The 21,068-nt window shown below is 36.4% G+C and overlaps 1 protein-coding gene across 2 annotated transcripts in view; it reads right to left on the bottom strand.

Annotated features, from left to right (window-relative positions):
• Ints6l (integrator complex subunit 6 like) overlaps nt 1-21,068 on the bottom strand; it is a 55,401-nt gene that overhangs the window by 20,299 nt on the left and 14,034 nt on the right. For both annotated transcript variants that reach the window (XM_063246446.1, XM_063246447.1), the window contains exons 3-9: nt 13,926-14,075; nt 12,937-13,026; nt 12,521-12,704; nt 12,149-12,277; nt 10,232-10,395; nt 8,597-8,749; nt 4,619-4,751 (exon numbers count right to left, since the gene is read on the bottom strand). In XM_063246446.1, the coding sequence (XP_063102516.1) occupies nt 4,619-4,751; nt 8,597-8,749; nt 10,232-10,395; nt 12,149-12,277; nt 12,521-12,704; nt 12,937-13,026; nt 13,926-14,075 (1,003 nt within the window). The remainder of the gene's footprint in view (nt 1-4,618; nt 4,752-8,596; nt 8,750-10,231; nt 10,396-12,148; nt 12,278-12,520; nt 12,705-12,936; nt 13,027-13,925; nt 14,076-21,068) is intronic.

Below are 21,068 nucleotides of genomic sequence, written 5' to 3'. Positions count from 1 at the left end.
CCTCTGGAAGATGAGACAGGTATAAATCTTGAAGACATAGGAGTAAGCAGAGTTCATGAACAAAAACCAACTGCATGGGAAATACTTCAAAGAATCAGCAATGGATCTCATCAATGGATCTCATCTTATTAAAAAAATTTTGCACATCAAAAGAAATCAACAGGCTGAAAAAATAACCCACAAATTGGGAAAAAGTTTTAGTCAACAATTAGACAAATAACTTCTATTTGCAACATATAAAAATTCAGGCCCCCAAAATTCAAAGACTCAATACAAAAATAGGCATGTGAGATGAATACAGACTTCTCATATGATGAAATACAAATGGCAAACAAATATATGAAAAGATGTTTAACATCATTGATCATTTGAGAAAGGCAAATTAAAGCAATACTGAGATTCCATCTCACACCAGAAAGAATAGCTATCATCAAAAAAATCAACCAATAAAAAAATCTATCACTGTGATATATGTGCACCCATATTTATAGCAACACAATTTGTAATAACTAAAACTTGGCAACAACTCAAATGCCCATTGACTGAAGAATGGATAAAAAAATGTGGTATTTTTATACAATGGAGTACTACTCATCTATAAAGAAAGATAAACTTGAGACTTTTATAGGTAAATGAATGCAACTAAAGACAATACTCACAAGCAAAATAAATCAGACTTGCATGGCCGAACATTACATTGTCTCCCTAGTGTAAGAGAAACTGAAAGAGTAAATAAGAGCCAAAATATGTGATAGATATTGTGAAAGGGATGAAGCGGCTGAATAAGAAAGAACAACTGGGAAAAAGAAAAGCAGAGAAGAAGGAAGGAGGTAAATACACATAGAGAAGATAGCTAAGGTAATTGTACTATTAATTCTAATAGTTCTGGAAAGGAACAGTTGGTGCTTATACTATTTGATCAATTTTGCATGCCTATATCTGGTAATCTGAGGGACTATTATTTAAAATAACAACATGAGGGACCAGGGATTTAGCTCAGTGGCATAAGCGCCTGCCTGGCAAGAACAAGGTCTTGAGTTTGATCTCAGGTACCGCACAAAAAAAAAAAAAAAAAAAAAAAAAAGTCTGAGTTTTTACTAGAAAAAAAATAACAACATGCAATATAATAACTATTGTTAATTTTCTACCATCTTGTTTTGAAATACTATACCATTTTTGTTGTTGCTGTTTTGTCTCTTTAAAATTAAAATTTTAAAAAGAGAAAATTGTAAAAGAATGTAAAATTTCTATATCTCACTCAAATTAATAAAATTCTATATCTCACTCAAATTAATAAAATAATGACACTAGTTGACTGCATGAATTATGGACACATCTATGATACATCTACAATAACCCCTTAAAAATCTCTCCAGAAAGATCACCTAAAACATGTAACATATATGAAAATAAAATCTTCATAATTTTTTTAAATAGCTAAAAACAAGCTAGGGAAATGAAAAGCAGGGAGAAAAAAGTGAAAGTAAAAATATAAATGAGACTTACGCCCTATTTGAACAGTAATTACATTAAAAACATAGATGCCTAAATATACCAACTGAAAGGCCAAGATTGGCAGAATACATTAAAAAACAAACTGGAAATGTGTTGTGTATAAGAATCTCACTTGAAACTTAATTATAGGGAAGTTAAACTGAGGGGAAATGATATATCATTCAAACATTAAAGAAAAGCAGAAGTAGCTATAATACTATCAGATAGAGCTAAGTTGAGAGAAAGAAAATAGCAGAGATAAATTATGTAAAATGAATCCAAGGGTGAATACAATCAATCCTAATGCATCAAATCACAACGTGTAAAAGTTGTGAAGCAAAAAATGATGGGCCTGAAAGAAAAATAGACAAATCCACAATTATAGCTGGAGATTGCATATTTTTCTCAACAATTTATAGAAAATCGGGCTGGGGATTTAGCTCAGCAGCATAAGCGCCTGCCTTGCAAGCAGGCAGTCGTGAGTTCGATCCCTGGTACCAATAAAAACGAAAAAGACAAAAAAATTATAGAAAATCAGCAAAGAGGTAGCATAACATTAAGCAATAGGAATGATTTATAATATTTCACCCCAAAAGTGGACACTATACTTTGTTCTCAAGCAGGGATGGAACATATACAAGATATATCATATCCTGGGTCATAAAATGTGAAATTTTTATAAGAATGGATATCATTCAAAATATATTCTCTGATTATAATAAAACCTAGGAATAGGAACTGGGAACAGAAAAGTTAATGGGTAAATTTCAAAATACTTGGATAAATGATATACTTCTAAATAATATATGGTTCAAAGAGGAAGTTGTAAGAGATAGTAAAAGATACTTAGAAGTGAATGAAAATGAAACATAAAATGTAAAATACTATAGGAAGCAGCTATATCCATGCTGAAGGAAATTTATGACACTAAATCCTGATAATTAAATAAAAAGGAAAGGTTTCACACCAATAACATAAGCAACAAGCTAAGATAACAATCCTCAAAATAAAATAAATAAATAAAGCAAAAGAAGCCCAAGATAAGGAGAAAAAATAATAAAGAAATCCATGAGAATTTAAAAAAGAAAAATAATTGATAAATTAATTAAGCAAAGTTCTGTTTTGTTGACAAGATAATAAAAGTGGTCAAATCTCTAACAAGGTTTACAAAGAGGAAAAGAAGACATAAAACCCATGTTGTCATTTGCAGGAATGAAATAAGCAGTATCCCTGTAGACCCTGCATCCATCAAAAGGACAATAAAGAATTGCTAGGAGTAACTCCATATACATAAATTTTGACAACTTAGATGAAACAGACCAAATTCATCAAAAGTATTAATAAGCATGATCAACAAAATCAAATCATGATTTGAGTAACCCTAGAACTATGACAGGAATTGGATGAACAATTTTAAAACTCCCCAAAGAGATCTTCAGACTAAGAATTTCACTGAAAAATTTTTATCAAATTTTTAAATAATAATAATATAACCATCAATTAGGTACAGTCTACTTCCCAAATTTTTCATTTTTTTATCTAGCTTTCACATCCACAGATTCCAACGACAGACTGAAAATACCCAATACGGTGGTGAATGTAGATGAACAATTATATCTTCAACAACCTGGATGTTGAATAAATATATACCCAGGAATGCTATTTTTGGATCACATGATAATTTTTTTTTTGAGACAGGGCTTTGCTATTTAGTTCAGGATAGCCTCAAACCCACTATGTAGCCCAGACTGGCTTCAAACTCCTGGTGATTCTCCTGCCCCAGTTTCCCAAGTGCTGGAATTACAAATGTGTTCACTATGTCCAGCTGGTAATTCTATTTGTAATATTCTGAAGATTCTGTATACTGTTTTCCATAGTAGCTGCACCATTTTACATTCCCAGTCACAGTGCACAAAGATTCCAATTTCTCCACATTCTCACCAACATTTGCTATTTTTTGATAGTAGTCATTCTAATGGGTACAAGTAATATTCCACTGTACTTTCAATTTATATTGGCTATGATTAGTGATTTGAGTATCTTTTCATATGCTTGTGAGCCATGTGTGCATATTCTTTGGAGAAATATCTATTCAAATCCTTTGCCTGTTTTGTAATTGGGCTGTCCAATCTCTCTGCTGAATTTTAAGAGTTCTTTAGATAGTCTGATGCTAATCCCTTCTGACATACATGATTTTTTTTTAATCATGCTTTAGTAGGGGATAGAACTCACAACCGCCTGCTTGCAAGACAGGTGCTTATGCCGCTGAGCTTATATTTTTCCATTCTATTCGTTTTTTGCATGTTATTGACTGTATTCTTTAAAACACATGAGTTTATAAGTCTGACTTCATCCCACTTTTTAATTTGTGTTCATTACCTATGTTTTTGGTGTCATCTCTATTATTTCTTACAACTACACATGAATCTACAATTATCACCAAGTAAAAAGTGTGTAAGTGATAACATGCAGTGTTTCTCATTCTGTGTCTGGTTTATTTCACTTAGCATGATAGTTACATACATTATTTGTATCTTTAAAAATTACCAAGTGGAGAGATCACAGGGTAAATGTTCTTATTTTAATAACAGTACAAAAGAAGATAAGACTTTCAGAGGTGATGGATACATTTATGACATAAATTATGGTGATAGTTTCATGGATGTGTACTCAGCTCCAAACTCACCAAGTTGTACACAGTCTTTTTATGCTAATCACACTCTAATGAAGCTGCATTTTCTTAAGGAACTATCCAGCTCCTGGAAGGTTAGGATTAGGGTTATCCCTAACAAAACCCCAAGTTTTCTGTACCCAATTAGTGTACAGAAATGCCAAGTGCACTTCAAAATGGGGAGAGGGTGCTCATTGGAGCTTGCAACCTAGGGAACAACAGTAAAAACACACGCCAGACGTCACGCCAGACGTCAAGTATCTCTTGTCTTTGATGTACAAACAATAAAAACAATACATGTAGCACGCAAACTCTGCCCTTTCAAAGCAGTTTTTACATTTTTCTCTATTTTGTCATTCATTTTTCTTTGGCACATTTAAAATGCTTAATCTGTTATCTACTTTTGCTTTTGTTATATTTTACAGATAATTAAATAGCACATATTTTACTTACCTAAAAGAGGAAGTAAAACTGGGTAGTTGTAAGGCATCACAAAGAGGTTTACACAAGTTAAAGTTGTACTGGCTTTTAAATAACCGAATGGATATCCAAGTTCATTATATTTTCCACTACTAGTAACAAATACCTGTGAAGAATATGAAGTAGTGGCAGTTATGGCAGTAATGGCTTATGTAAAACTAAACTCATGGCAATGTTCCATAGTAACATCTGTGGCACAATTTACTTGTAATTTAAAATAGGAATGGTGTTTTTAGCCTACGTTTATGTCAAAATACATCATACTAAATTTAAATGTTCAGATTGCAATTTTACATAAATTTCATTATGAAATGAAACTATACAATGTAATACTATACATGCAAGAAATGAAATTATATAGTGCAACTCAGGGATCATAGGCTGCGTCAAAAGTGCCCCAAATATTTACTTGGTTAGCACAATGGAAACTAAAGCTAAAATACCATTAAGTGATACCAGCCCTTAAAACAAATGAATTTCTAAAAAATAAGAAGAAAAGAAAGAATAAGTGATGATTTGAGTAGACTTTTAGGAAAAGGAAACATGATTCCCTGTCTAAAACACACAATTATGAAAAATGTAGTCAATCAAATGATTATATAAACAGTGCTCTATTTCTCTTTGCTGTCCCATTCCCCTACACATTTGTCCATTTTTCACTTAATTAAATATTTATTGAGTAACTATTACAAGGCAAGCACTATTGAAAATTATTTTGAGGCAACAAGGAGATGTTTTGGTAGAATGTGGAAGGTATTTTCTCTGGATGTTACAGCAAATATTCAATTAAGATTAAAACATTAATCTTAACTCAATATGCGTGTCTTTTTATTCCTTATTGATGTTTCTAACATGATTTGGACTGTGTTTTCAGACCATGTAGATATTTCTCTAGCTGTCACGTTTACTGTGTATTCCATGTTCAGACTATTTTATTAGTACATGTTTGAGATACATAAGGAATACATTCATCCTGGGAAGTTAGTTCAAGTATGTACCACATCTTAGTCCTTTTTACTTTCCCTTCCCCTCCTCTCTATTTCCCACTTCATCTTTAAAATCCTCTTCCCATTTGCAAAAGAACTACTCCCTTTTTTATTTTCCTCTTCAAATTATTCATAATTTTGGCTTCTCATACAAGAGAAACCATATGATATTCAAGCTTTTCTGTGTGATTCTTTTATTAAACATTATAGTCTTAAGGAACATCCATTTTGCTACAAAACACTAAAATTTATCAAAGCACATGGAACTCTTCAGAAATGTGTGTCTTCCTTGTGCAGGGGCCTCTTTATCATTCCTTCTTTAGTGTATGTGCTGCCAAAGCAAGCACCATGTTTGTTTTTTTCAATGTCTTGTTATGTAGTTCGCCATTCAGGCTGGCCTAGAACTCACTATGTGACCAGGTCGGGTTGAAATCATAGCAATTTCTCTGCCTCAGCCTCCCTAGTGCAGGCATGCACCACCATGCCAGATATGACTCTGATTCTGACTCAGGATACCAGTATTTTCTGTTAGAGACCTACACCTTTACTTTTCCAAAGTCCTTTGGTAGGATTATTTGTGACAAAATTTGAACCCTGATGCTTAATAGCCTCTATTTATGAGTTCACAATCTTGCAAATCATGGGTTATGCTGAAACACAATTCTGCTAGATTTCATGGTGCAGTCTTCGTGTCAATATAAACAGGTAACAGTAATAAAACATGCTGAATTTTATTTCCTAAGTGTATGGATTAGAAGAGTAAAAAAGGCTATCATAAAATATAAAAAGTATATATTTAATTCTAGGAATCAGATCTAGAATTCCTGGGAAAAGAAAAGCACTTTTTTTCTTTTTGCTTCTCACCCATCCTTACTTCCTCCCTTCTTTTTTTCCTTTGCATAAACCTCTTAAATTTTTCTAAATTTCGTATTACCCACAAGCTGATAGATTTTGGGGGGACTCCAAGTAATAATTAGAGGCTGTATAGTCCAGAGAAAGTAAGTGTCCAGTACAAGGCAAGATATTTTGTGGCAGAGCTACGGTTTGAACCTAAACTCCATTATTGGCCTGCCAAACTGCCTGGTGTTTGGTTCATTTTATTCTTTTTTTTTGTACTAAGGATGGAACTCACGACCTTGCGCTTGCCAGGCAGGTGCTTATGCCACTGAGCTAAACCCCTAGCCCCTCATTTTATTCTTTTCTTATTTTCAATAATTTATCACATTAGTGGCTATGAGTTATGGCACAAACCTGTAACCTCCACACTTAGGAGGCTGAGGCAGGAGGAACACCATGAGTTCTAGGCCAGAGTGAGCTACAGAGTGAGACCCTGTCTCAAATACACACACACACACACACACACACACTATATATATATATATATATATATATATATATATATCTCGCATTAAAGTACATTTAGATAATATAAGGTCTGAACAAAAGGCCTTATATTTGAGGAGTCATGCGATAGTAAAGATAGGATTTCTTAAGTTTCTTTGAAGAACATTTATAAGGAATGTACTATATATAAAAAATTTTTATTTTTAGGAAAATGTATAATTTATAATTTTATTTGCTTTCATTACAAAAAAGCTTTTCAACCCATACATTCAAATCTTATAGCTTTACTTTATGTTAGCATTCTGTTACCCACATCTCTAGATTTCTAGCGTTTTTTGGTAAATACCCTTCTATCTTTACTGGCCACTAACCTGCAGCCCCCAATAAGAATAACTAACCTGACTGTTAACAGAATTAGTCAGTTTTACGTCTCTTTGAGCGGATGTAAAGTGCCATTGTACAGTAAGCACAGTAATTTATCCTGTCTGTCTTCTTTTTCTCAACATTATACTTTTGAGAATGGTATGTGTCTTGCCCTTTTACATCCTTGATTCATGCCTTTTTCCTAACTCTTTTTTTCTAACTCCTTTTAGCATCTTGGGGGGAAGTAAAGTAGCTTACAGACGGTGAGTAGCAATAATCTTGAATTTTAGGACGAAACAGATGGAAGTCTGAAAGTGTTCCTTGCATAAATAGAACCTAACAATTACTAATTGCTATATGGTTTGGTAGTTTAGAGATAGAACAAACATCCATACAATGTGCAAGTCTTCTGTTCTATGCAAAAAAAAAATCTGCGACAACAATGTTTATTTTTTTTTACAAATTAAATCCTGAAGATTATTCCATTAACCAATTCTGCAAGTCTTTCTGCTGCAGCACAAAATAAGGAAGGGCCACTGTATGACATATCTGTGAATTTGTCTCATCTGAGTGAAGTCCCACAATATACACCAGTGTGGCGTTTACTGCAGGAAAAAGAGTATTATTACATTATATTAATATAGAGATGGAATTCAAGGACTATTGTTTCTGTCCCAAATAGCCTATATTTCCAATCTGTCAAGTTTAAACTAAGGGCTCAGAGAGCTTTGCTTCAGCTTCGTAAACAATACCTGAACACATCTATATCTTTTAGGTTAGGTTTTCTTTTTGGTGGTGGTACCTTTGATTGAACCTAGTTGTGCTCTAATGCGGAGCTACATCTCCAGCCCATTTTATTTTTTTTTTTAAGACAGAGTTTCACTAAATTGCCCAGGTTGGCCTCAAACCTGCAATCCTCCTGCGTAAGCCTCCCAAGAGTCTGGGATTAAAGATGTGTGCTACAACACTTGAATAAGTTACACATGTCTAACCTGGAGTCCATGGACAGGCTCTGAGGAAGACAGAAGCCAAAGTCTTCAAATACATAAATATTACATTCTATTATCTTAAATGGCAATGTATAGTTAGCTAATGATTCATATCAGTCTAAATTTATTTACTTGGCCCTGTTGCTTACTTGATGGTATTTGGGAGAAAAACAGTCTAGTATTTTTAGATTAACCTTTGCAACTTCTGAAAACAAAGTCCTGATTCCAGAGTGATCACAGATATTTGGCCTTTAAGTACGAATAAGTACCTGCCAGCAGGTATGCGGAGACTTTCGTTCCAAGATATACTGAGTTAAGGGAGAAGGTTCAAGTTCATATTTGTCGAAGGGCAGTTTATCTATCACCATTGGCTCACAATCTATACAGGAGAATCTCACAACAGGATGAGATGTTCTTGGTGGCTAAAATAAAAGAAGAAAATATGATCAGGTAGCAAAGTTTACATTGCTGATAACTCTGTTAGCTCTTTTATATTTTTTAAACCATCATTGAGATACTGACCAATGCTTTGAGAAGGAGTTATTAGACCTGTGGGAATCACCAATGGCTTTCTTGTGAAGAAGGGACTCATTCTTTATTGCTACTGTCTACTTAGTATTAAGAACCAGAAAAGTAAATTACAACATTCATAAAAAGAATTTCAGTGAAAGAAAAAGTACTTTGAATATATTTAAGAAGCCACTATAATCTATAGGATGAACCCTGAATTTCCGATCCACTTTGTGATCACCAAGCATCACCTACCCTACCCTACATCACCTACCCTACATCACCTACAAAGGAATGAAATTCCTTTGTACTGCTAGTTTATAGATAACGCAAGTGCTGCTGCAGAAAAATCCACGAATCTTTCTAATGCGGTATAGCAGAACTAACACTATTAACAAGTAAGATGCAAAATAGTAAAGGTATGGAAAGGACAAGATAGAGACTGATGAGCTAGTCATAGTCCCACCCAGGCAGACAATGTTGTTCATACTTACACGCTTGTCTTACATAGCCGAAGCTAGGGATGTTTTGGATAGGGCTGAAAAGGTCATTTTCTTATTGGGATTAATTTGTGACTGGAGAGTACCAGGAGAGAAAGAAATACAGAAAGGGCTGGGAGATCTGGAAGGGTAATAGATACATGATACAGTATCTTTGCGTCTTTATAAATGCGAAAACACATTCACTTGCCTTTAGCATTTACAAAAGCTAAAAGATGTTTGAGAGCTGAGAAAAAGTCCTCAAGTGAGCCTTTAAAGATAAGCTGTATGGGGGCTGGGGATTTAGCTCAGCGGCATAAGCGCCTGCCTTGCAAGCAGGCAGTCTAGAGTTCGATCCCCGGTACCGATAAAAAGAAAAAAGACCAAAACAAACAAACAAACACAAGCTGTATGTGACTCACTAGATTATTTTTTTTAAAAAAACATTGTTTACATTGATTAAAAAAAGGTGAGTTGTGGATTAATCAAGTTCCACCATGTATCTTATGACTCCCTTGGAAGGAGACCTTTGAAGATGTTTTGAACGTTTCTAAAACCTATACGAGGTGTAAACTAGGTTTCAATTTCCTGCGGCTGTGTATGAAAACCAATGTCAGTGCCTTTTTAGGTGCTGTGTTTACCAAGTAAATGAAATCAGCTGCTCTGAGATATAAATCAAGTCACAGATAATGACAACATCTAAGGCAGTTCAAGGGAAAAAGGCAACTTAAAGAAAAAGTGAAAACGCTGGAAAGTAAAGGAAGTCCTCCTTCTTTGCTTTTAGCAACAAGGTAGACTCACAGTAAGAGAAGACAAGAGAGATCTCAAAATCCTCAAACCTCTCTCAAAAGGTTCACTATAATCAGCAAACTAAAAATCCGTACAGTCTTTACCTTTTTGTTTCATGATACTTACTAGTGACGGTAAATTCTGATCTGGCCAAAATGATTCTGGAATTGGCCAATGTCCAACAGGAACACCAGTTTTAGAGTTAGGCCGTACGTAAATGAGTTTATGACAACTATGCCATGGTTGAGCAGCAAATGAATTGCTTGGCCTAGATGAATCCATAAGTCCATCTGAAAGTTAAACAAAGGACAGACTGGGGCGTGAATTTCTTTTTACAGCTGCTGATCTACTCGTACACATTTTCCAGCTAAAGGCAGATAGAAAAAAACAATGAGTCATGAAAAATGGAAGGAAAAAATGACACGACTAGGATTCCTAAATGTTCTCTCCAGTTATTCTTTTCTCCAAATCAACGCTCTTTCATTCAATATGCCTCACCATCCTTAACCTACTATGAGAATATATATTTATATGAAAAACTATTATAAAACTAACTTTGTATTTTGAGACCTGGATGCATGAACACACTGAAACATTACAGCTATTTTTAAAGAATTTAATTAGAGCTATTTTGTAAGAATTTAATTGAGCAAATGAAATAATTTTACATTTGCACTTATTTCAGTATTACTTTCACAAATGATTACTCTAGCCCAGGAAATTTACTGAGGACCATCGGACTCTGGAGAGAACACGTGACGCTTTTGGAGAAGTTCTGTGAAGTTGAATGCACAGGTCTGGGGATGTGCATTTTTCTTAGGAAACAGTTTTTCACTTTCATCAAAATCTGAAAGATTAAGATCTCTAGAAAAGGGGAACTAGAGCTAGAAAGGAAAGATGAGTTATTTTCTTGCGTAAGGCTCCAAATCCCAGGAATTTCCCTATGAAAGTTCCCAGTTCATATAGTGAACCTTGTCTCAGGCCTCATGGCAAGTTTTCTTAGGGGGTCTAAGAAGCCCCTAAAATTATTATGCATAAAATTCTGTATGCGGCCTACATCTTTTTTTTCCCCCTAGGGAAAAGGGTTTATATTTTTCTAATAGCTTCTCAAAGAAATTCAGGAGCCAAACGGAAAAAAAAAAAAAAAATCAGGAACTGCAGGATTCACTGTCTGAGCAGAAATGTGTAGCTTTCTGCCATGTGTGTTTGGCCCTGTTGGTCTTGGCCAGGGCAATTAAAATGTATGGACCAGAGGAGATAGCACTATGGTAATAAGTATGTATGTGTATAAAGGTGCGGGAACTGGTAGAAATGAGGAGGACTTCTAACCAAGAACAGCAGAGCTCTAAGGAACTCTTGCAGTACATTAGTACGGTGTGGTTTAGTTTCCTGACCCCTTAAAAATCCACAAGAGTATTCACAAATGTCCATCACAAAGCATCTGGAAAATCATTTCATTTTCACTTCCCCGGTGCAAAAGTAGCTGTGCTTTTATCCACTTAGAATCAGACATTCTGTAAAATCTCACTGTAAAAGGCTCTATAGTTAAAAAGTAACAGGAAAATACTAGTATAGAAGCTTACAGAACATTTGAAGTTCTTGGATAAAGCATTCATATACTCTTGCTGCAGGGTAGTAATTAAGACAACTTTTATTAAGATAGTTTGGCATATCTGGTACTCACAGTCCCAAAACAAGATTACTAGGTAAGTGACACACTGTAAGGAATACCCAGACATTTTGTGAGTAGAGAGGGAATGAGTCAGTGTCATCCCAAGACTGGGACAGGGAAGTATAAAATGATTTGGAGAAAGGAAGAATTTTCTTAGGAATACTGAACTAAAATTGAAATTGGTAGAATTCAACTGACTGACAAATCCACATAGGCAAAGAAAAGAATAGTTGTTTAGATAGATGTTTGTAACCACTCAAATGTAGGTAGACAATGAAGACTATCCCTATTACGACTTGTTTAACATATTCCGAATGCCAAATCATCGTCCTATACAACACTTTAAGGTTAAAAAATGCTATCCACCATACCTTCTCCAACAGGAAGTGGATCTGGTCCCGTTTTTTCAAAATTAATAACTACACCACTCTGTACTTTTTGAACTAGAGATTCTAAGCATTGGTTCAACATTCGCTGTGTTCTAACGCAGTAGGAGCGACCTATGCCGGAGGGGAAAACAAGCAGCCTGAATTTGATTAAAGTAATACAAGCATCAGAAATTCTAAAATATAACTTGGAATAATCACAGTTACATTGGCAGTAAGCATAGTATCAATAATGAGATTATGCATTAGAGTTAAAAGATTTTAAAGGAAAACAAGCAGTCTAGACGTGGCCTTTAATGAAAACTACATACTTCTGCCATAAATTCTTCCTTTAGTAATATGAAATTTTTCCAATACCTCCTGTGACTTCACACATTTGTGTGATGGCTGATTCATCAGTTGGTACACTCCCTAGCTGCTCTGGTTCTGTACAAGCCACTCCAGGCAAACGCAACACCAGGGCAAATAACCTTTGATCCCAACGAAAAGGTTCTTTGGTTAGTTCACTTCCAGGCAGAGGAGAATTCAAAGGAAGATGAAGCTGGTAAGGCAAAATTTGAAAAGGTTCATCATAACAACCCAGATAGAAACGAAGGAAGAGTTAAAAGGCTCACTTTTCTCTCATGGAACTCAATAAAATTAAGCAATCTTTCAAGGATTCCCAAGATAGCATGTTGTCTAAACTTTATTCTTAACTGGAAATACATGCTTCCCACAGAAATAGCTGCATATTCTCTGCCATTTACGTGAAATTAAAAAAAATAAAATCTCACCTCTTCTTGAACACTAGCAGTACTTGTTAACTTGTTTCCATCTGTGATGGTAATTAAAATAGATGGTTCTAAAAAAAATGGATTTCTCCCCTAAAACACATGTAAAAAGAATTAGAGTTGTGCAATCAAATTGTATTTAAGCTTTTACATTTGCCTTAATGATCTCCCCAGTAAATGTTAAAATCTGCCTAGATATATAAAGAGAAAAAGATTAGGGACTGAAATGAATAGGCATCAACATAATCTTGAAAGAGGTAACCCTTCTATAAACTGAGAAATTCTTATATTTCAAGAACTCCTCAAGCCATAATATTCACAATACTTTTATCTCTCAGCTTTCCAAGTAATGACAAAATGATATTAAAGTGATTATACTGGCAGTAACATCCACAACCATGCATCCATTCACCTGAGTCAGAATCCTAACACAGATCGGGGACACTAGTGACAAACCCTGCAACCTGACGAGTGACTCTGGAGATCAGAAGCAGAGTTTTTAAGTAGATAAGGACAATGGTGGCAGCAGCAATTGCTTTTCTGGCTTCCTTTTACTCTATAGCCTTTGCATGACAGTGGGAGGGGCAAAGAGTTGACACAGAAAGATTTTCTTCAACTGTGTTCTTCCAGTATTTCTCAGCAATTTACTCAGCCCCATTCTCATATCTGATGATCTGGTGGCAGGCAATTTTAACATTAAACTATATACAAGAATCAAAAGGAGGCTTTTAAAAATTATGTATCTAAAAATTCTCTCTCTCTCTCTCTCTCTCTCTCTCTCTCTCTCTCTCTCTCACTTTTTTGGTACCAGAAATCGAATTCATGACCTTGTGCTTGTCACGCAGGTGTTGTGCTGCTGAGCTATATCCCTGGCCATGAACCTCTTCAGAGTATATCAAAAGTAGCGAAAATCGTGGTAACCATGCCCAATTTTGAATTCTTACCCCAAGTCACCAAAGGAAATTAGCTGTACTCACTCAAAAATTTTTTACCTGTCCATAATTGTCTATTCCAGATATTAATCTATTGAGATTTAACAAATCAAATGAAGATCTTAGAGCCTGACCAAGAGTAGTCAGTCCAGAAGCCTGAAGATTTTTTAGTTCGCTCATGAATGTTGCGTGATTTTCCTTCCAACCAGCCTGAAAACCAAACATTTACAAAGAAATTCTTGATTATACAACAACAATATATAAAATGCAAACAAGCACTAAACAGAAACTATTTGTCTGCTTGACAAATTAACTGATCTTTAAAATAATTCAGTTCTGCACCTTGACTATCTCAGAGCTAAAGCAAGGATCAGTTTCAGAAAGATCAGCTAGCTTTAATGATCAAGAGCAAAGAATTCAAGCAAACAATCCATGGCATTCATTGTGGCAGGAAAGCTTTGACTTAAGAGTTCTATTCAGGCTCAACCAAATCTACCAAAACACCTCAGTTACTCAGCTTGACACTGAAGGTGGGCTTGGGGAAGGGGAGAGCAAGGAAGAGTTCCTTTTTAAATGCATTGTCCTCCATAGGGCAAACTTGGCTTTCAAGTGTCTGATTTCTGTGAATTTTTCTAAGATTCTTTTTCCCAAACAACATTTTCCATTTAAATGAAAAGAGAGGGAAACTATAGGAAGACAGCCATGCTTATTTGGAGACAATGCTTCTGGCACTACCAAGCATTGAGAAAGTCTTAAGTCTAGAATAAGAGGAGAAAAAAAAAAATGAAACAATCCTTTGGCAAAGAGAGAGCATTCTCTAGGTGTCCCCAGTAGCTATGAATAGCAGCAAAGAACCAAAGACCCAAAGTCAACAGCCAACATACTGTGATCAATTGGGTTGTAGAAGAGAAGGAAGGCAAAGATCCTGCCGAGTGTTCAGTGATGGCTATGAAACCAGAGCAGCACAAAATGCCAAGAAGAAAAGCCGAAAGGATATGGCAGCTATGAGTATGTCACAGACGAGTGGGCCAGCAAGGGTGAAGGCAGATAGCATAGCTAGGCAACATCGGGGACAAAACAGCCACCTGTGTCTCAGTAAACCCAAAAACAGCGGGGTGATATGCTGAATGCTGAAGTGATGCCCAACAGGCCAGTACAGCTGGAGGAAGAAAGCAGGAACAAGTCACACAGAGACAAACCAAATGGCTCAAATTTCGGGGTAGCCAAAGGCTACAGCACTCTTCCGGCTTCATGCCCTCCCAAAGCACCATGAGTATATGGAGGCTGAATGAACAAGATGGCGCATTTGAAGATGCCTGAAGATCACAAGACCCACTAATGTGAGGAGTGAAGGGGATCATGGAAAGGAAGAAAACAAAGAGTTCACAAAAGGATAGGATTTATTGGAGAACCACAAGTTAATTTGATTATCGTTGCGCTGGGCACATGACAGGAGGAAAGGCAGATAAGACAATTTGTGCTTTGACTGTAAAGCACTTTGAACATCATGCTCAGTAGTTTGGATTATTATCTGTCAGTCTTGGGATGAACTTGGTGTTTTGAATTAGGGGAGTGGCGTGATCAGAGCTGCATTTTAGCAAGATCGTTCTGCTGGGAGGCGAGGCTAAATTGAGGGGTGGAGGAGAGGACGAAGCTCCCAGGTGGGGAAACTGGTTTGGAGACTGTTGCAATAGCTCATGAGAACAGTGATGAAAGCCTGAGTTAGAGCAGCGAGGACAGACAGGAGGTGGCAGATTAAAGAAGTATTTCAAGAGGTGGAGTCATAAGGATTTAGCTAATTAAAGGGATGAGTGGGGAGAACAGGTCATGTACTAGGTTGGGGTATTCGACCTGGGCAAACCTATGAGCGGTCAGATCTTCACGCAGAGGCCACTTTGCAAAGTTGAAGTGACTTTTTTGAAGTCACTTCACATAGCAATCTGATTTCCACACAGTAAATTTACATTTATATTATATTAAGTATTGGACTGCTGGAAGGCCCATGGAATAATTCAGGTATGACTAAAGAAAAAGGAGCAGACTATTTGATTGGTAAAGGGCTGGCAAAAGATTTGGGTGTTACTTTATAACTCATCAGTACTTCAAGTAATGTCCTTTATAATGTACAATCAAAGCATTTTATAAATAGTTCAACAGCTGAATCTCTGACACTGTGTTTTGGTTAGTCCCAATTCGTAATGCTGTTCCTACCTCAGTACTGTATAGTACGTGAGCTACATTTACTACCAAAATCCATGCAATTTTTTAGTAGCATTCCAGCTCCTATTTCAAGATAAAAACTAAATGCTTCTCTCTGTTTTCAAAATGCTATAGGAAAAAAGTCCCACAGTTTAATTGCAATGAGAACTTTATTAATGTGAAAAATTTCTTCCACAAAGACCATTATAAAGAGCAGGTAAAAGGACACATATGGCCATTCATTGCTTGAAATTAATTTTTAACACAAATGAATTCAAAGACAACTAATTTGGCCTTTCACGTGCTAACTACTCACGTCCACTGAGCTACATCTCCACCTCTGATTTGCCATCTCAAAAATCTTCTTTCAAAATATTTTACTTCAAAGATACCCTACTCTCATGTCAGTAAAACCTTTATTCCTGATAATAATTTCCACACCTTCTTGGAGAACTAGAGCTTACAAAGTACTTTCACACTTCACGGTGGCATAAGATAACCCTATAAAAATAGACACAACAATACCAACCCTGTTTTGACCTTCCTTCCTCCCTGCCTCCCCACTCGCTATCTCCCTGCCTTCTTGCAGGGTAGAGGATTGACCCAGGTCCTTTAACATGCACCCCAGCCATCTTTCATTTTTTTTTTTTTTTAATTTTGAGATAAGGTCTTACTAAGTCACTAAGTTGCCCAACTTTGCTCAAATTTGGAATCTTCGTGCTTCAGCCTCCTGGGGTGCTGGTATTATAGGAATGGGCCACCACACCCACTTCCCTTTTTCATTTTAATAAACTAGGAAGAAGTGAGAGGTATATGTGTTTGTGGCAGTGACAAATCACACTCTAGAACTAAACTGTCTGAAATAGTATTTCTGAGTCACATGTGGCTATTGAGCACTTGAAACGTGGCTAGTCTGAATCAAGATGTGAGCTAAATGTAGAATACATGTGGAAGTTATTCCTTTCATTCTTTGGTCTTGCTTGGGATGGAACCCAGGACCTTGTACGTACTAGAAAAGTGTTCTACCACTGAGCTACCTCCCAGGTCCACCCATAACATATTGAGGATGTAGACTACCTCAAAGAAAAAAAATGTAAAATATCTCACTCACGGGTTGGGGATTTAGCTCAGCGGCATAAGCACCTGCCTTGGAAGTAGGCAGTCGTGAGTTCGATTCCTGGTACCAATAAAAAAGAAAAAGACCAAAAAAAATCTCACTCACTTTTTTATTGACTAAAGGTTGAAATAATACTGTTTTGGATATTCTCAGTTAAATATATTAGTAAAAATAGTTTCACCTGTTACTTTTCAGTGTGGTAACTAGAATATTTTAAGTTACGTGTGTGGCTGAGGCTGAAATTATATTTCTATTGGACATTGATGTTCTACAGGGACCTGAAGGTCAGGCAGGGGAGCTAGGCCTTGAGGTTGTGGACAGTGAAATCAGTCCAGATTCCAAGGTAGAAGGACACAGGGTAAAAACAGTGTCTCGGGAAAATCAGTCTGGTGGCAACACAGACAGACTGGAGGAAAGGAAACTGTAGTCAGACAGAGAAGCGGTGAGGCCCCAATAATAATCCAGGCCTGTGAGGATTAGGACCTGATTTAGGATGGGAACAGAGGAGTTCACTGAGAAACATTTGAAATGAACAAGATAGTAACAGAGCACTGCCTAAGGGGGTGAGACAACCAAAGGTGGTCAGGTAGCTCCCACTCTGGGGGACCTAAGGAAGGGAGGTTGAGGACAAAGTAGTAACTTGAGCTAGCTAAAATCTTAAGCTAAGAGTTGGCTTCACAGTCAAGACTTAAATATCTCTCAGAGGTAAAATGATGACAGATAATAGTTACTAGTGCCTGTAAGTGCTAAGAACTCACTTATGCAAAACACAACATCTTCATATACATTCTTCTCATCTGAGCCTCATAATCATCTTCTAGGTGGGTGCTATTATTGTGTCTATTATATTAATTAAGATACGGAGGCTCAGCAAGGCTAGGCAACTTGTCAAAGTCAAACTACTCGTAACTGGCACAGCCAGGATTTGAACTCAAGTGCCTTAAGTTTAGAACCTTCCCTACCCTTCAAGCCTTTAGATCCTACAATTGTTTCATATATTCACTTCATGGACATATCTTGTGAGATTAGCTTAAAAGTTCTTAAGTTTGATGGAGTTTCCAAATTTCGTTTAATGTAAGCCTACTTTCCCTTATGTCTAAATACAGAGCAACTGGGTACAGGGGGCAGTGACTAAGGAATTATAAGACCTTGGTCTATTCCTGGCAGTCAGTAACTAGGTTGGCAAATGGTCCTCTTAAGTCACTTAAACCCTCTGGGCTCTGTTGCCTCATCCTAGAAATGAAAAGGCTGACAAATGAACTCTAAGGTCCCTTCCAACTTTCATCATCCTATAATTCTATACCTTGTAATAATCCTTTCTATCTATCAGACTTACGTACCCTATAATTCTGTACCTTATAACAATCCTTTGACTAAATCTGACTTGCATAAAGAAAATATCACTTGCCTTAGGAAATATGTTAATTCAGGTCTGGTTTAAATTTGCAGACTTAACGAAAAATGTCTTTTCATGTCAACAGAGAAACATGGCCCTTTCAGACTATTAATTTCCTGGGTTCTAGTCTCTGTTTTACCTAACTAGTCACTAGCCATTTATTCCCCACTCATATTTCCACTGAATGGAGAGAATTTACACTCTTCTCAGAAGGGCAAAGCCCAAAGAAATATTTCCTACTACCTTCTCAATTCTGTCTTCTTACCCAATGGGCAGGTCTGGGAGCAGAAAACTGGCATGCACTCTGTAAGTCTTTGCTGAAGCCCTTTGAAATTTTTGCTATGTTCTCCCCTGTGTGTTGTTTAAGTCTTAGGCTCTGCCTCCACAGGGCACAGGGGAGGTCTGGCACTATGTCAACTATCTGCAAGCTTTTCATGGACACACCTCTAGGCCGTATCCTCAGGTCTAGCTTTTATCAGAATAAAGCTTCCTTAGAACTCTGGTGGTTTCTGTGTCGCATTTCTTCATTTGTTTTAAATGGAGGAGGGAACAGAAGGCAATATTGTTCCCCAAAACTTCAGCACCCTAGTACTTGTCCTTGCTGAACTTTAACTCATTTTGGTCTGACCCTTTCTCTGCTTCACTGACTTTTTACTTACTTTTATTTTTTTTAATATAGGAACTCTCTCCTCCTTCAAAATCTTGCCAGCAAGTATAAACAAGTAAAAGAGATAAAAGTAGATCAACTGTCCATGAAGGGGATGTGGAAGTGGTGTTAGAGCCCTTTCTGAAAACTCCTGCTCTATCTCTAAAGGTCATTTGTAATCCTCTTTCAAAATATTAGTGACCTTGCTTGACTTAGTATAATGTACTAGTTTAATGAACATGCTATTACTTTCTCCATCCAAGGTAACTGATAAAAACCCTTAGGGCAGCTGCACCTAACTTTCCACACAAGAAGTGTCCCTTACAAAGTGTATGCAAACTGAACATTGGTAAATTTTAAAACTGAATAATAAGGACTCTCTGGGTGGTAGATTTTATTTATTTGCTTCTTCATGTATTGATTGGGGGATACGTTTTAATAGGACAGGCAGTGAATCTTTTCAAAGAACAAAAATAGTTCTTGTATGTTACTGGCTGTCAGGAGCCAGGCTCTCACACAGCAGCAAGAAAACTTCTCACTGTAAGGCACTACTTGCTGTGTCCCCAACTTGGCGCTGAGCCACTGCACTGAACCATTTTGGGCATGCTCTCCTGAACAGCAGTGCCGTCCAGCCCAAGCCTCCTAGGACTAGCAAGCCCTTCACAATGAATGAACAACAAACATCCTTGATAGGCAGAGAGACAATACATGCTGCTGTCCCTCCTCCACAGATTTTTATCTTTTATTATGAAAGGAAATGAAATCAGCCTGATAATATTTGCCCTTCGTAAGCCTATGCTAAAGGTCTTTTCTTGACCTTCGTCTTTCTAGATGGTTACAAACTAGATGATTAACAGATTTGAGTATTTTCCCAGATGTCTCAAGTTAAAGCTGAAGAGTTTAAATTTAGCAAGGCCATCAATTCTCTTGTTGAAAGATAAACTATTTTCCTTTTTCCATCTGCTCTCCATAAGTTTGGGGAAAACTTGCTCTGCAGCAACCCAGACAATTGAAATAAATCAACTCCAACAGTATTTTGAAGCTAATTTACTTTCTTCTTCAATTTAACATTCAGTCATCTTTGTCATCACAGACTTCCAGTGTTGGTAAACTGACTGGTAAGATGAAATAACAAGAAAAAGAAGAGGCTCTGTTTTTGCAATCAACTCTGTCTCCCCGAGGAGACAAAGCACTTTTCCTTGGTCTCTGCCCTTACTTAGTCTTATACCAAATGTTTATGTAAGTTTAAACTTTTCAATGCCAAGGATTTTTTTTCCCTCACCATTAAAATGGAGTCTGATTCTGACAGATACAAGGCAAAGTTTACCTGCCCTCTTAAAGGGGGCACATTATGAGAGATGAGTCACCTTAAAAATTTAAAATATCCCTCCAAATTATGTTCCCAGCTGGCACATCTATAAAGGAAGTTGCTAAAATAACAAAGTTCACTTTAGGGAGACACTGGATCATTAACAAGAATGGAATTGTCTTGCTTCTTGTACCTCCTTTCCAAACTTCCTTCTTGCATTGTACTTTGACTGTGTCTGACAATTTTTTCCCCTTGGTACTTAATAATTTGGCCTCATCCTGTTGTTGTTTTCTCATTTGACTCCAGGGACTCAACGGATGTATTTTATTATTTTGTTACTTACATGTACTATTATAACATCTTCTTATAAAATACTTAATTTTAAAACTTAATTTTAAAATTTTAAAACTTAATTTTAAAACTAGTTATCTTGAATTGTCTTTTGTCAAAGTTATTCCTTAAAGGCCCCCCCGCCAAGTTCCTTGAACTTGTTAAATGTGTTTTACTCAATTAAATAAATAATCTCCCTTAGAACT

Source organism: Cavia porcellus, unplaced genomic scaffold (genome assembly GCF_034190915.1).
Source record: "Cavia porcellus strain 051 isolate PalLab524CR breed Dunkin Hartley unplaced genomic scaffold, mCavPor4.1 scaffold_3, whole genome shotgun sequence".
In the NCBI taxonomy this organism is placed as follows: domain Eukaryota; kingdom Metazoa; phylum Chordata; class Mammalia; order Rodentia; family Caviidae; genus Cavia; species Cavia porcellus.
Note: the sequence above shows the minus strand (reverse complement) of the source record. Positions and strands in the feature narration are given on the sequence as shown.